Here is a 17,151-nt window from a genome sequence, read left to right as displayed (position 1 = left end):
CTCACAGTTACAGGGTTTATTAGGGAAGTAACAGTTACAGTTAAGGCTCAGGAACACCCAGGATACAGTTCTTCCATCAGGATAGCCTCTCCCCAGCTGTGCTTGGAGGCACGCCTCTCTCTGGCCCTCTGTCTCTGCCCAGAGGCACTCAGCTTTCTCTCTCCATGGGCCAGGAAGGCTACCACGCTGTCTCCTGTTGCCGAGAGTCTCCTGCTGGTCTTGCCTTCCTTGGTGGTGGTGGGCTCCTCCTCTCTGCTCTGGAATTGGCTCTCTTTTAAGGCAAAACTGACCAATTCCCTTGGCAGGCCACAATTACCCTATCACACCATCACCTGGGTAGGGGGTTACAAGACCATGGCTAGAAACGCCACACACAAAAGCAATTAAAGCACTGCAAGGTCATTTAAATGAGAAAAAAAAATGAAGTCACAAATAACTTCCTCCCCTCCTTCAGTTCAAACACTTGGTCTATTCCCTTCCTCACTCTATCCCACTTAAAGATCATAACACTGGAAACTGTCCTCAATACTTCCTAAGCCAATTACTCCCTCAATAACATGGTCCCTTCTGTTCTCCAACTGAGTCAGGAATTTACCAATCCTTGCCTTCAGTGTTTTTTTCCTTCTAACAAACCTCCAGGAAAGTTAGATGTTGATTAGCTTGGAATGCAAGTCATAAAGGACCACAAACATTCCATTTACCATCAAAACTGTCAAATTAAGCTGTCCCTGATTAAAAAAAAAAAAAAAACCTTTCATAGAACACGCATCACCACTACTGTCTTCCACTAAATACATGGATTTGGATTTGGATTTGACAATTGGCTTTACTAGCAACTATTTGAATGTAAAGTTCCATGATGGCTATTTATTTTCTAATCTGCCTCTCCAGCCTTATTTCTCACCATTCTCTCATTCCCAAACTAAGTTACACTAAATTTCCCCATTTCTAAAAACGTGACCTGCACTTCCCCACCTCTGTGCTCTGTCCTTCCTGCTCCTTCTGCCCAGAATGCCCTTCCTCCATCCTACATCTAGCTATCTCCTGCTTATCCTTGAAGAAGGGCCAAGTAATTTAGCATCCAAACGGAAATGCTTTGAAAGCAAAAAGAAGCACTAGAAATTATTAACAGATGTTAAGTGATCTACAGAAAAAAGACACCTGTTGCTGTTGAATCAATTCTGTCTCACAACAACCCTACAGGACAGAGTAGAACTGCCCCATAGGGTTTCCAAGGAGGAGCTGGTGGATTTGAACTGCCCAAGACTTACGAATGTCCTATTTAAGGCTCCCCTTCCTCCCTGACACCCTCTATATGGGGAGATGCTCACATAGGCACCCACAGAATCTGGTAGCACCCCTATCATAGCCCTGGCTACACTGGTGGGTTAGTTGTCTGTCTCCCTGATTAGGCTGGGTCTTTCAGAAGTAGACCACCAGTCAGTACGAAAGGAAACCAGGAAACAGGATGGAAATGTAACAGTGCTAACACATTGTGGTGAATTAAACCAATGTTATGGAGCACTTCATGTATAAACTATCGAATGAGAAACTAAGAAAAAAAAAGTATATTTCCAGGCCTTTCTTCGGAGGAGCCTCTGGGTAGATCTGAACTGCCAACCTTTCCCTTAGTAGCCAAGCACTTAACTGTCATGCCACCCAGGGACTCCTTGCATGCATTCTGAGAGCAGAAACTGAGTCACTTACCTCCAGGCCCCCAGTAGATGTGCAATAAATGCTGTTTAAATGACAATTGTAGGCTTATTAGCATAAATTTTCTCAAGTGTGTTTTTCACAAAAATATCAAAAACTTAAATAGAAACAGCAGAGATCAACTTGAATCTTACAACAAAATGTTTTTTTCTCTTAAAAAAAAAAAATACCTTAGAGCTCCAGTTTTTTGTCTTAGTAAGAACAGGATATCCATTGGCCTTTATTTAACCTTCACTCATTTACCAAGTATTTACTGAGCTCCTACTGGGTGTCAGGGACATGGCAAGTGTTTGGAACACATCAATGAGCAAAACAGAGAATCAGGGCTGGACTAAGGTTGGTCAAGTAAGGCACTGGCCTTGAGGATAAAATTTAAGGGGGCACCCAAACACTCACTCATCAAGATAAATAATATTTTAATGCAATTTTTCCTCAAAAATCAAAACCAATTAAAACAAACTCATGAACAAAATGTAAGAATTTTAAATAAAGACAGGATCAGCATTACTGGTTTTTCCTTTTGCCTCAGGCTCCAGTGTGATTTGGCATAGCATTGTTTCTAATTTTAGTTAAAATTTTCATTTTTTAAATTTAAATTTTTTTAAAATCTTTCATTAAAATATTATCTTCATGATGGCGGCTTTTTTTTTTTTTTTTGCACACTTTAAATTTTGCTCGTGAAGTGAATACCTCCCTTGCCTTGCTCTACTTCCCATCCTACAAAGATCTCTCTACTCTTCTGGAGAGAGAGGCTTCACTGAAAAGAGAGATTTCAGCAAAAGACTTGAAGGGCATGAAGGTGCTAGCTGAGTGGGTATCTGGGGAAGAGTGTTCTAGGCAGGGAAACAGCATGAGCAAAGTTCCCAGGCAAGAGTGTGCCTGACTTGTTCGAAGAACAGCAAGACAGCCATGAGTTAACAGGTGAGAGTAGTAGAAGGAGATCGGTTTAGAGAGTTGAGAACTTTCCATCCTTTAGTAAGTGTAAGACTCATCTGACCAGCTTGATTCAGTAGCTCCAGGTAGGGCCTGAGATTCTGTATTTGTAACTTGTTTCCAAGGAAGGCTGATGCTGTGATCCAGAGTGAGTAACAGAGCTCAGTCCTGACCACAGTAAGTTCTTGGCCTTTATTCTGAGTGAAATAGGCAATTCAGGGTCTGAGCAGAGAAGTGAGGCAGGAAGACCTATTAAGAAGCTAAGGCAGTAACTCAGGGGAGAGGTAATGGTGAAAACCAACAAAAACAAAAAACAACAGCTGTTGGTAAGGTTGCTGGAAAAAACAGAAGCCCATCCATTGCTGGTGGGAATGTAAAACGGTACAGCCACTATGGACAACAGTATGGTAGAACCTCAAGGTTGAACACAGAACTACCATATGACCCAGTGATCCCAATCCTAGGTACATACCCAGAAGTGAAGGCAGAAACACAAACAGAAACCTGTACAGCAATGTTCATTGTAGCACTTTTCACAACTTTTAAAATGTGGAAATAACCAAAATGTCTCTCAACAGATGAAAGGATAAACAAAATGTGGTTTATTCACACAATGGAATACTACTTAGCCATAAAGAGACATGAAGTTCTGGACATGCCACAACAATGACAAACTCTGAAAAACATCATGCTGAATAAAATTAGTCAGCAGCAAAAGGACAAATATTGTATGATCTCACTTATATGAAATAAGAAAATATATAGAAAGCAAAGATTATTAGTAGTTACCATGGTGAGAGGGAGGGTAAAAGGGGGAGTTTTTGCTTAGAGGGCACTGAATTTATGCTAATGGTGGTGAAATGCTTTGGAAAAGGGTAGTGGGAAGGGATGCGCAACCTGAAGAACATAAAATCACTGTTGGTGAATTATACATATAGAAATTGTTCAAATGCTGTGTGTTGTTATGTATATTTACACCACAATAAAATTTAAAATACTAAAACCTGTTTCAAATGTTGAAGACACAAAATTCTCCTTCTGGCATCTTGCAGAAATCAGCTAATGTGAAGGCTATTCACTGGCGGAGGGTTGAGGGGGAACCTAGGTAGGGTACAAAAGTTGGGAGGAGGAGACTTTGGCTAGCCCAAAGGCAGCAAGAAAATTCATTAAGAAGGCCGCAAAGAGACTCAGGAAGTTGAAGAAGTGTGAAAAAGGGGACTGGTAAATCATCAGTAATAAATGTTGGTGATTATTCCTACCTTAAATATTGCCTTTGGTAGGACTGCATTGATTACTGAGGTCTGATTTAGCAACTGGGCTGTCAGAAGTGACCAGGTAGACTATCTGAGTGGTTCCCAAACTTTGCTGCACAATGGAATCACCTGGGGATCTTCAGTGATTATCGATGCTTGGCTCCCACCCCGAGATGTTCTGATTTAATTGGTAGTTAGAAAGTCCCCCCAGGTGATTCGAAGGTTCAGCAAAATTTGAGACAGGGCTTCGAACCAGTTAGTTTAGGTTTGAACCCCTGCTGAGAATTTCATTTCCACCCCAAATATACTGAGTCAGAATCTACGTTTTAACAAGATTTCCAGGTGATTCTTACATATAATAAATTTTGAGAACCAATGCTCTACTAGCAGAAGAGCTGGTGGCATAGTGGTTAAGAGCTACGGCTGCTAACTAAAAGGTCAGTAGTTAGGATCCACCAGGTGCTCCTTGGAAACCATATGGGGCAGTTGTACTCTGTCCTGTAGGGTCGCTATGAGTCAGAATTGACTCAACGGCAATGGATTTGTTTTTTTGGTTTTGGTTCTACTAATGATTCTCAGAGTTAGTTCCTAACCAGTGGCATTAGCATCAAGTGGGAACTTGTTAGAATGCAAATTCTCAGCAAGGGTTCAAACCAGAAAGAACCAGTTCAAAGCCCTGGTTTGGGAACCACTGCTTTAGTTCTATGGAGCCTGATTATTTAGTACTTTGCAAAGCTGGTCGGTGAACAAGCAGCATCAATATCATCACAGAGCTTGTTAGAAAGACAGGGTCTTGGGCTCACCCCAGACCTAGCTAATCGATCTGCCGTTAGCAAAATCCCCAGGTGGTTCTTATGCACATTAAAAGTCAAGTAAAATTGGTTTAGAGAAACTTTCTCTGATTTCAGGGAAGAAAAACAGGAATTTAAAGGCAATCATTTATATCACTTTTTTCGTATTATCTTTTTCCATCTGATGTAAGTGGTACTTAGAAACTAAGAGGAATCTGAAAAACTAATACCTATTTCCAAAGTGTAAATCTGCCTCTACTCTGATCTTAAGTTTAAAACCTACAGCTAAGTACAAGTGCCATTATTTAAAGAAAGGGAGGGAAAAAGGAGAGAGAAAAGAAAGATAAACTATCCCTTCAATTACCAACTATTAAATACGAGTGTCAGCAACTATCAACTCACTTCAGGAAAATAGGGTAAATGCTATCATTCCATCCACCCAGCAAAAGAGCTGACTAGCTGACTGAGACTAGAAAAATCCCGGCGGTCATGGTCCCCAAACCTTTTATTGGCACAGGACAGGAACCATCCCCGAAGACAACTCATCAGACATGAAAGGGACTGGACAGTGGGTAGGTGAGAGATGCTGATGAAGAGTGAGCTAATTATATCAAGTGGTCACTTGAGACTGTGTTGGCATCTCCTGTCTGGAGGGGAGATGGGAGGATAGAGAGAGTTGGAAGCTGGCAAAATTGTCACGAAAGGAGAGACTGGAAGGGCTGACTCATTAGGGGGAGAGCAAGTGGGAGTACGGAGTAAGGTGTATATAAACTTATATGTGACAGTCTGACTTGATTTGTAAACGTTCACTTGAAGCTCAATAAAAGTTAATAAAAAAAAAAAGAGCTGACTAGCTTCTCTTATTAGCTCCTTTTTTAATAGCCAGAGTTGTGCCCCAATAATTCCAAGTGTCATGATGATAAATGAAAGATTCGAATATTAAAGACAGACTAGTACCTCATCTAGGAAAGCAGTCACATGTCCAAGAGATGATGCAGGTAACTCTCCGAAGAGAAAAGTATGAGCGTAATCATTTATTCCAGTGCTTTCAGTAATCTTCTTGGCAATATAAACCAGTTTTTGTTTTGCATTTCTTGGAATCTGAAACAAGCGCAAGATAACTAGTTCAAGTTCACTAGGTAGTTTCCATGTTAACAAGTACGATTTACTGCATCCAACTTACAGCTGGACTGGTAGCAGAAGAAAGAAAACCTGACATCTTGCCTCCCTTTACAATAAGGCTGTTGCATTCTTCTCCCCTATTCACAAAGCTTATGGTTTTCTTTGTTCTTTTATAAAGCTAATTTCACAGTATTATTGGTGTGAACCGGCACCTTTAAAAGGCATGTCAATTACACCAGATCATTACACACCATAAAATTGCATATGTAAAAACAAAGGGCCATGTAGAGTGTTTCAGTCTCAGCAAAACCTATTCTATACTCCTTCCTTGTTTAGAAATAAGCTAAACTGAGGTAAAAACAGGGAAAAGTCATCCATTTGTATTTATATCTTCAAAACAAAGGATAAAAATGCTTAACCAAAACATTCTATTTTCACAAGTCCTGACTTGTGAATGACTAACTTAGGTAATACTAGAGTTAAGTGTTCTATCTCCTTGTCTATTGACAAACTTAAAAAAAAAAAAAAAGTTACAATTAGGACCCTAGCAATAGGAAACATTTCAAAGCTCACAAAACCCTAAGTTCTATATTTTAAAAAAAACCTCCCCAACCTTAAGGGGATGTTTAGGGTAGCTATGAGTCGGCATGGACTCCAGGGCAATGAGTTTTGGGACCTTTTAGGAGTAAACTTGGTTATTCTCTCTTGTCTAGGATCCTATTTCCCAACTATTATAATAACCACATCTAGTGGTATCACTACAATATTACATGGAGGCACTTAATTAACTAAAGATTGTAAATCCTTCTCTAAGCTCTCCACACTTGAAAAATGCTAAATACAAACGCTTTACTTGTAGATGCTACATTAACTTCCAAGTGAACCAGAAAGCTAAATTAAAAACAAAAACCACCACCACCAACAAAAGCAGAGAGAAAATAAAGAGGGGGTTGGAGGAGGAAGGAAAGAATTGCTCCCCCTAACTGGCTGGTAAACACCATATGTGTGCAGATTGCCCCCGCATTCCCTTTTTAAGAACTCCGTTTTTCTTTGGAGTCCTGGTGGCAGTGGTTAAGCACTGAGCTGCTTACCAAAAGGTCTCCGGTTCGAATCCACCAGGTTCTCTACGGAAGAAAGATGGCAGTCCGCTTCTGTAAAGATTACAATCCTGGAAACCCTACTCTGTCCTATAGGGCTATATGAGTCAGAATCAACCCCACAGCAACGGGTTTGTTTTTTGTCCGCCCCTCGCCCCTACCATGAAATTTGGTTGACGGCAGTCACACTAAATACATGACAAGTTATTTGGACTCTGCCATACACCACAGTTTTCAGAAGATGGCTCCAGAGCGGCCCAACTAAAAAGGAGATCCCATTTAAACACACGCCCAACAGCGGCTGAAACCGAAGTATGAAGCACAGAAAACATTGAACTTTTAACACCCAGGGCGTTGAGGGAAGTGTTGCTTTTCTTGCGTTATCCCAATAGAGCTGACTCAACAGTGGATTCTCGGCCAGATAACAAAAGCCTGGCTTTTTACACACCTAACCCACAGCCGCCGACTGCAAAGTGGGTGCAGGTGGGGAGCTCTGCGGATTTCCCGGCAGGGACTTCAAGCGAAGTTTCTTTTTAAGCGCCCAGGTGAGCTCTCAGTGAGAATCGAAGGAAGCGCGAATGGACTTTGCGTTTTGCTGGGCGGGTGGCGTGGCCGAGTCCCCTAGCCCGTGGCCCCTTACCTCCCGGGAGGCAGCGAGTCGCCCCGAAGCCGCGGTGCTGAACAGAAGGCAGGCGGAGCTAGCGCTGTCCAGAAACTCCCTCAGGTCCTGCCGGTTGCCCTGGCTCTCCAGATACTGGCTCCATTTCTCCTCCGGGAACCTCAGCATCTGCTCCAAGCGGCCGCCAAGGAAGCGAACCCGCGCGTCCTGGACGAAGCTCCGCGCCCTCTTGGTTTCCTCCTCCTCCTCTTCTTCCTCCTCGAACTCCATCACGCCCGCCGCCTCCAGGCTGACGCCCGGGGTTAGGCGAAGGATCGGGACTTCCCGGAAACCTCGAGCTTCCCGGACTGCAACCGGCGCTGCCATCGAGCGCGCCCGAGGGGACGCGGAACGGGCCGGCTCTTTGGGCGCGCTCCTGCGCCAGCACTGGGTGGGTCGGACCCTCCTCAGCAAGCTCCCTGGGAGGCGCCCACTCTACTTCCTCGAGCGCAGCGAGCGCGGCCCCTCGTCTCCCACCTGCTGCTGTTTGTTGGCTGCGAGTCTGCGCGCAGTGCGACCCTCGCAGGCCCAGAAACTGGACCGGGACGAGCGGCGCGTCCCGTTTCCCGGGGGACGGCGTCTCCGAGGCCGACTGGGGGCGGAGTGACCGCACAGTGGCGGTGGCTGAGGAGAAAGGCCTTTTGGCTCCGGGAACCGAACCCAGGTCAAGAAGGGGCGTGCCCTAGGCTAGTTAGAGCCTCTCTGCAGCCGCGCATCTCAGGCCCACCGCCCTCGGGTTTCTCCGCCAACAGGACGTCTTAGTGGCGCTCCCTGTCAGTAAGAAGAGCTACCCTGCATTGATTAACTGCTACGGCTTAAGCAGTGCTGCCTTGTGCTAACCTCTGTGGTAAACTCTTTGCCTTATTTCATTTAATCTTTAGGAAGGCAAGACTATGTCTGGTCAGTCTTTACGGACGAGGGAACTAAGTCACAGAGCGGCTGACAAGGAGATAATGCAACCGGGATTCTTGTCTAAGCTGAAGGATTTTACCCTACTTTGCTGAAACCAGACAACCTTGTGATTCAAGTTTTCTACTGTGGAAGAAGTCAGGGCCATAAATCCAAGGTCTAGGAATCAGACCACCACTCATCTGTCAGTTTGTCATACCGTGGTGGCTTGGATGTTGCTGTGATGCTGGAAGCTATGCCAATGAATTTCAAATACCACCAGGGTCATCCATGGTAGACAAGTTTCAGCTGAGAATCTAGACCATAAACAGACTAGGAAGAAGGACTTGGTGATCTACTTCTGAAAAAATTGGCCAGTGAAAACCTTACACATAGCAGCAAAACATTGTTTGATGTAATGCTGGAAGAGGAGCTCCTGAGGTTGGGGAAAAAAAAAAAAACCATTGCTGTCCTGTAGATTCCTACTCATAGTGACCCTATTGAACAGTGTAGAACTGCCCCATAGTTTCCAAGGAGCACCTGGTGGATTCAAACTGCTGACCTTTTGGTTAGCAGCCTTAGCTCTTAACCACTACACCACCAGGGTTTCCTTCTCAGGTTGAAAAGCACTCAAAATAAGTCTGGGCAAGAGCTGCCTTCTCAGAATAGTGTCGGCCTTAGTGACATGGATGGAGTAAAGCTACTGGGACCTCCATTTGCTGATGTGGCTCTACTTAAAATGAGAAGAAACACTCCAAACATCCATTAATGATCAGAATGTGGAATGTACGAAGTATGAATCAAGGAAAATTGGAAGTTGTTGAAAATGAAATGCTTGAAGATAATATCCTAGGCGTTAGTGAGCTAGGCCTAATGATAAGGGCCATTTTGAATCAGACAATCATATGGTCTTCTATGCTCAGTACGACAAGTTGAAGAGGAATGGCATCACATTCATTGTCAAAAAGAACATTTCAAAATCCGCCCTAAAATACAACACTGTCAGTGACAGGGTAACATCCATACTCCTATAAGGAAGACCAGTTAATGTAACTATTATTCAAATTTATACACCAACCACTAATGCCAAAGATGGAGAAATTGAAGATTTTTAGCAACTTCTGCAGTCTGAAATTGATCAAACATGCAATCAAGATGCATTGATAATTACTGGCAATTGTAATGAAAAAGTTGGAAACAGAAAATTCCATAAACACATTTATGTCAAGTCAACTTCAACTCATAGCAACCCTATAGCACAGAGTAGAGCTGCCCCACAGGGTTTCCAAGGAGCGCCTGGTGAACTCAAACTGCCAACCTTTTGGTTAGCAGCCATAGCTCTTAACCACTATACCACCAGGGTTTCCAAAGAAAGATCAGTAGTTGGAAAATATGGCTTTGGTGATAGAAATGACACTGGTGATCACGTTAGAATTTTGCAAGACCAAAAAGACGTCTTCATTGCAAATACCTTTTTTCAACAACATGAACGGTGACTATACACATGGACCTCGCCAGATGGAATACACAGGAATCAAATTGATTATACCTGTGAAAAGAGACAATGGAAAAGCTCAATATCATCAGTCAGAACAAGGCCAGGGGCTGATTATGGAACAGACCATCATTTGTTCATATGCAAGTTCAAGTTGAAACTGAAGAAAATTTTTAAAAGCCCATAAGAGCCCAAGTACAACTTTGAATATATATTATGAAAATTATCAAAAAATATTAATATCACATGCAAGCAAAATTTTGCTGAAGATAATTCAAAAATGGTTGTAACACTACATCTACAGTGAACTGCCAGAAATTCAAGCTGGATTCAGAGGAGGATGGGGAACCAGGCATATCATTACTGATGTCAGGTGGATCATGGCTGAAAATAATACCAGAAAGATGTTTACCTGTGTTTCATTGACTATGCAAAGGCATTGGACTGTGTGGATCATAACAAATTATGGATAACATGAAGAACAGGAATTCCAGAACATTTAACTGTGCTCAGGTGGAGCCTGTACATAGATCAAGAGGCAGGCATTGGAACAGAATAAGGGGATACTCTGTAGTTTAAAATCAGGAAAAGTGTGCATCAAGGTTGTATTCTTTCACCATACTTATCCAATCTGTATGCTGAGCAAATAATCTGAAAAGCAGCAGGATTGGAGGAAGACTCATTAACAAACTGATATGCAGAGGACAAAACCTTGCTTGCTGAAAGTGAAGAGGACTTGAGACATTTACTGATGAAGATGAAAGACTACAGCCTTCAGTATGGATCACACCTCAACATAAAGAAAACAAATGTCCTCACAACTGGACCAGTAAGCACCATCATGCTACATGGAGAAATCACTGAAGTTTTCGAGGATCTCGTTTTACTTGGATCCAAAATTAACACCCATGGAAGCAGCAGTCACGAAATCAAACGATGTATTGCATTGGGCGTATCTGTTGCATAAGACCTCTTTAAAGTGTTAAAAAGCAAATATGTCACCTTGAAGACTAAGGTGTGCCTAACCCAAGCCATGGTATTTTCAGTCACCTCAAGTGCAGGCAAAAGTTGGACAGTGAATAAGGAAGACTGAAGAAGAATCGATGCATTTGAATCATGGTGTTGGCAAAGAATACTGAATATATTATGGACTGCGGAAAGAATGAACAAATCTGTCTCAGAAGAAGTACAGCCAGAATACTCCTTAAAAGTGAGAATGGCAAGACTTCATCTCATGTACTCTGGACATATTTTCAGGAGGGACCAGTCCCTGGAGAAGGACATCATGCTTAATAATGTAGAGTGTTGGCAAAAAAGAGGAAGATCCTCAACTAGATGGGTTGACACTGTGGCTGCAACAATGGACTCAAACATAGCAAAGATTGTGAGGATCACGCAGGACCGGTCAGTGTTTCTGTGCTGTTGTACATAGGGTCACTAGGAATCAGAATCTATTCCAAGTCACCTAACAACACAACTACAGGTATCAAAAGACCTGATTCTGGTCCTCATTCTGCCACTTACAGATGTTACCAAAAACCAAACCAGCTGCGATTAAGTTGATTCTGACTCAGAGCAACCTTATAGGACAGAGTAGAACTGCCCTATAGAAATGCCCCAGTTCAGAGAAGAACTGAAACCACTTCCAAGGCTGTAATCTTTGCAGAACCTGACTGCCACATCTTTCTCCTGAGAAGCCCCTGATGGTTTCGAACTGCTGACCTTTTAGTTAGCAGGCAAGAACTTAATCACTGCACCAGCAGGACTTCTTATTGGAATGTTAGTATGCCCAATAATGTTCTCTTTGTAAACTCCAGAAGTGTTCTGAAAATATGAAGAATTATTATTCAATCCAGGAGTAAATATCAAGGGAGAAAAACTGTCTTCAGTTTTCATTAATGGCACTTGTTGAGTCTATTAATGAAGTTTTGATTACCAAAGTAGTCAGAATTTTGAGGGAAGAGGTCCTCTAAGTGTCTTCCCCCCCCCATTCTCCTTTGTTGATTGTTCATTTCAGAATAAAAAGGACTCAACCTCCACCCCTTCCATAGGAGCTATATAAAGAGTGTTGCCCTCCCTCCATCCACCAAGGGTGTACTATTTCAGAAATGAATAACCATTTTCGGATTCAGAAGAAAAAATAATAATAATATCAAAGTATAGTTTTCAAAATGTCAAATATGTACCTAACGATATAGACTGAAGATGTGTCAAAAACTGTATTCAACTTATTAATGAGGGAACTAACAAAATGGTGAAGTGATTTCTAAAAGAATGAGAGAAAAAGCGATTTAAAGGCATCCAAGAAAAAATATACTAGATTAAGATTGCTAGGCTAGATTCATTACTGGCCAATGTTCTCTGGGGTAATATAACCTTAACTTTTGTTTTTGTTTCTACCAGAGAGAAATAATTTGTACCTGTAATGAACAAAAGTCTATATATAAAAATCTAAATTTACAGAGGTAGGGTCTTTAATCAATAGTAGATAATGAGTAACACAAAGGTACATTTTTCTAGATAATGAAATAATCCTCAGATGGACCAGCTAATGTTCTGATATATCACTGAAAGGACGTGCTGCCTTCCCTTTACCTTATTTCCAAGTTTTGAATAATTTTTACAATAACTAACATTAATTGCGTTGCAACCCTGTGCCACACACTGTGCTGAGTTCATTTTTTGCTCAACAAATATTAATTAAATGCATACTAAGTGTCAAGCACTGGTCTAGGTGCTGGGCATACAACAGAGAACAGAACAGACTGAGTTACTACCCTCATATTGCTTAAATATTGTTATAATCTAGACTCATACTGGCAAGACTGGACACTTGATTTTCTCCATTTTACATCTGAGGAAACTGACACTGAGAGAGGTTAAGTAACTTGCCAAAGGTAAGGTAAATATACAGTCCCTTATCTGGGAGAGCAGGAATCCTATTGAACACCCCCAAGGATGAATTCAGGCTTAGCCTTCAGCACCAACCTCACAAGTAAAAAAAAAAAAAAACTAAGCAGCATACAATTATTTCCTGGTTCTTCAAAAAGTTTCCTCTACTGTTTGCTAATATCTGAAATTTCCTCAACCCATTTGCTCCAACAGCACAATTATCCCCTGAGGGCAAATGATCGTATCTGACAAGTTTTTTTTCAGTTTTGACAGACAGAATAGTAGGAAGATACTAGACAAGTGAAGGGAAAAGAGTATCCCTGAGGAGAAGAAAAGGCAACAAAAATAGAAATAGAAAATACATTAATATTAACATGGTATCTAGTTCCACCACAGATTTGATATGCCAGACAGGATGCTTTCAACTCCAGGTAACAGAAAATGCAGCTAATTGTTGTTGTTGTTGTTAGGTGCCATTGAGTAGGTTCCGACTCACAGCGACCCTATGCACAACAGAACGAAACCCAGTCCTGCGCCATCCTTAAAATCGTTATGCTTGAGCTCATTGTTGCAGCCACTGTGTCAATCCACCTTGTTGAGGGTCTTCCTCTTTTCCTCTGACCCTGTACTCTGCCAAGCATGATGTCCTTCTCCCGGGACTGATCCCTCCTGACAACACGTCCAAAGTATGTAAGACGCAGTCTTGCCATCTTTGCCTCCAAGGAGCATTCTGGCCACACTCCTTCCAAGACAGATTTGTTCATTCTTTTGGCAGTCCATGGTATATTCAACATTCTTCGCCAACACCACAATTCAAAGTTGTCAACTCTTCTTTGGTCTTCCTTATTCATTGTCCAGCTTTCACATGCACATGATGTGATTGAAAATACCATGGCTCGGGTCAGGCGCACCTTAGTCTTCAGGGTGACATCTTTGCTCTTCAACACTTTGAAGAGGTCCTTTGCAGCAGATTTGCCCAATGCAATGCTGCTTCCATGGCTATTGATTGTGGTTCCAAGTAAAGTGAAACCTTGACAACTTCAATCTTTTCTCCGTTTATCATGATGTTGCTCATTGGTCCAGTTGTGAGGATTTTTGTTTTCTTTATGCTGAGGTGTAATCCATACTGAAGGCTGTGGTCTTTGATTTTCATTAGTAAGTGCTTCAGGTCCTCTTCACTTCCAGCAAGCAAGGTTGTGTCATCTGCATAACGCAGGTTGTTAATGAGTCTTCTACCAATCCTGATGCCCCATTCTTCTTCATATAGTCCAGCTTCTCGGATTATTTGTTCAGCATACAGATTAAATAGGTATGGTGAAAGAATACAACCCTGACGCACACCTTTCCTGACTTTAAACCAATCAATATCCCCTTGTTCTGTCCGAATAACTGCCTCTTGATCTATGTAAAGGTTCCTCATGAGCACAATTAAGTGTTCTGGAATTCCCATTCTTCACAGTGTTATCCATAGTTTGTTACGATCCACACAGTTGAATGCCTTTGCATAGTCAGTAAAACACAGGTAAACCTCCCTCTGGTATTCTCTGCTTTCAGCCAGGATCCACCTGACATCAGCAATGATATCCCTGGTTCCACGTCCTCTTCTGAAACCAGCCTGAATTGCTGGCAGTTCCCTGTGGATATACTGCTGCAGCTGTTTTTGAATGATCTTCAGCAAAATTTTGCTTGTGTGTAGTGACATTTATAACCTCACACAGTTAAGTCTGAATGTAGCGTAGGTGTGGGGTTGGTGAATTCAATGTGTTCACCTCTCTCTTTATGTGGTCCCCAATGGGTCAGTGATTCTCCCATCCTGGTTGCTAAGTGGCACCCAGTGGTTCCTAGCATTCCATGTAGGTGACAACCTCCAGAGGCAAGAAAAGGGAACATTACCATTTGTAAGTGAGAAAACTTCCCAAAGCCCTCCAGAAGACTACCCTTCACATCTAATTGACCAGGATTACATCTCATGTCCGTGTCTAACTAAACCTTGCATTTGTCAAGGTTGATGAGGCCTCCTTTGGAACTCTGGTGGCACAATGGTTCAAGCACTCAGTGGCTAACTGAAAGGTTGGTGGTTCAAACCCACCAGCCACTCCACGGGAGAAAGATGTGGCTGTCTGCTTCTGTAAAGATTTATAGCCTTGGAAACCCTATGGGGCATTTCTACTCTAATGGATCACTCACTATGAGTTGGAATCGATTCAATGGCAATAGGTTTGGCTGTTTTGGTATGCTAGCTTAACTAATTAAGATTTATCTGGCATCTCCTCTTAAGAATATGGCCACTAGGAGGAGCCTAAACAAAATCCGGTTTGTTAGGAAAAGCAGTCTATTTAGTAGTAAACCAAGAGAAGTATAAAGGTGTTTTTGTCTCAGACACTCATAATACATGTAACATTGTTGGAACTATCACTTTAAATAACATCTCCCATGAATTAGGAAGACTTTATTACTACTTTTTTTAAGTCTGGCTAAACACTAAAACAATTTCATCCTTGAAGAAGTCCTTGGTTAAGGTCAACTTATGATTTTCGAAGGGAAAATAAAAGGCTGAAACTGTGAAAACCATGTCACTTTTAATATCTGGTTCAGAGATATCAAGACAAAAACAAGTGGGTAATGGATGAATACAAAAGGGAGCTGCTATTTAGGTCATTAGCTATGCAACGTGGATGAAAGTGGGGACAGAAGAGGGCTACATGCCAAATGAAGATCCTTATGCAGCTTAGAGGCAGAAGCTCCAATTCATAAGATAAAGACTATTCAAAGCAGAAATAAAACAGTGCTAATGTTTTCTTATCACTGTTGGGTAAACAAACAAAAAACCTGAAGTATCTTTGTAGAGTATGAGCATGAGTTAAAAGAGGAAATATAGTAGAAAACTGATAGATCTTCAGGAAAAAATTCATTTTGTAATATTTATAGAGAAAAAACATGCACTAGAACGGACAAAAACAAGCAACCGAGTCACAAGAGTCTAAGGAGTGGAAATTCTCTCCTCTTATTTGGTATGATCTTTCCCTGTACCAGTCCCATTCTACCCTGCGTTATAGTTATTTGTGTAGCATCTCATTTTTCCCTATTAGAAACAAGACTTTTGAAGGCAGGCACTGTCAGTGACTATCTTTTTTGTTTGTCTGTTTAATCCCCTGCAGCATCTAGCGTAGACCCTCTAGCAACACTATCATTCAAACATTTGGTGGATTGAAACAATCACTGAAAAGATGTTGGTGAGGGAAAGGGCCCCTGTGACCCAAGAAATTCCAGTCAACAAAAGAGCTAGAAACCCTGAAGGGGGAAGAGGGGAAATAAATCTGTAAAAATACGTAATTATACCATAGGTGAAGTGAACAGAATAGGTAAGATATTTTATTTTAGGAACACTAGGAGTCCTTGGGAGGTGCAGCTAAGGGATTCAGTGTCAAATCCAAAGGCTGGAGGTTCAAGTCCAAAGGCACCTCAGAAGAAAGACCTGGTGGTCTACTTTCAAAAAAAAAAAAATCAGTCATTGAAAGCCCAGGGAGCGCAGCTCTACTCCGACACACACGGGTTGCCACTGAGTTGGAAGCCACTCATTGACAACTGGTTTTAATTCCAGAGAAGGAAGATTTAGAGATAAATATATTCATTAAAAGAAAATGAAAGGGAGTTGAGTTGTAGGGAATAGAAGGGTGATTATTTCTGAATGTCTCCTAAATCATATTAAGCATCATTTCTACTCCTGTTTGTTATACCTTTCCTTGAAATAAGAAATGTTGAGAAAGCCCAGAGAAAGGTGCTCAGAGCCAGCCACAGGTGGGAATCAGACAGAATCAGTGATTCCTCTTCTCATGGAGGCAGCACACCTGTGTAATTAATCCTTACATTTGTCTTTGCTCAACAACTTAGAAAGCCCTTTCGCATTGGATATCATACAGTGGACAGGGGTTTCCGGAGGAGAGCACTGCGGTTTGGTCAAGTACATTTATGTTGGCTATGAACCGATTATGAAACCGCAACGATGATTCTTTAAGCGTTGCTTGCATTCTGTATTTCTCCCTCAATACATGTTCATATTCCTAATATGTTGCTCGTGAATTTTTCCAGGATATAGAATATTACATATAATGGAAGATCCCCAAATCTGCCTGTCTCCAAGGATTAACATAAACTCTTTAATGTCCAAATTCCACCAGCGTCAACAACCCCCAACCACTTACCCAGCACTTGGCAGGAGAACTGGCAATCCACTTCTGTAAAGATTGTTGTTATATTGTTAGGTGCTGTCAAGTCGGTTCTCGCTCATAGCGACCCTATGCACACCAGA

General features: G+C 41.9%; 1 protein-coding gene across 3 annotated transcripts in view; it reads right to left on the bottom strand.

Moving 5' to 3' along the window:
* DNAH11 (dynein axonemal heavy chain 11) overlaps window positions 1–8,190 on the bottom strand; it is a 368,316-nt gene extending 360,126 nt beyond the window's left edge. For all 3 annotated transcript variants that reach the window (XR_007518405.1, XM_049893431.1, XM_049893432.1), the window contains exons 1-2: window positions 7,550–8,190; window positions 5,648–5,791 (exon numbers count right to left, since the gene is read on the bottom strand). Coding sequence is in view for 2 of the 3 variants with exons in the window: in XM_049893431.1 (XP_049749388.1) it covers window positions 5,648–5,791; window positions 7,550–7,894 (489 nt within the window). In the remaining variant the exon portion in view is untranslated. The remainder of the gene's footprint in view (window positions 1–5,647; window positions 5,792–7,549) is intronic.
* Window positions 8,191–17,151: the final 8,961 nt, after the last annotated feature.

This window comes from Elephas maximus, chromosome 8, assembly GCF_024166365.1.
Source record: "Elephas maximus indicus isolate mEleMax1 chromosome 8, mEleMax1 primary haplotype, whole genome shotgun sequence".
Taxonomy (NCBI): Eukaryota; Metazoa; Chordata; class Mammalia; order Proboscidea; family Elephantidae; genus Elephas; species Elephas maximus.
The sequence above is the reverse complement of the archived record's forward strand: the minus strand, read 5'-3'. Positions and strand labels throughout refer to the sequence as shown.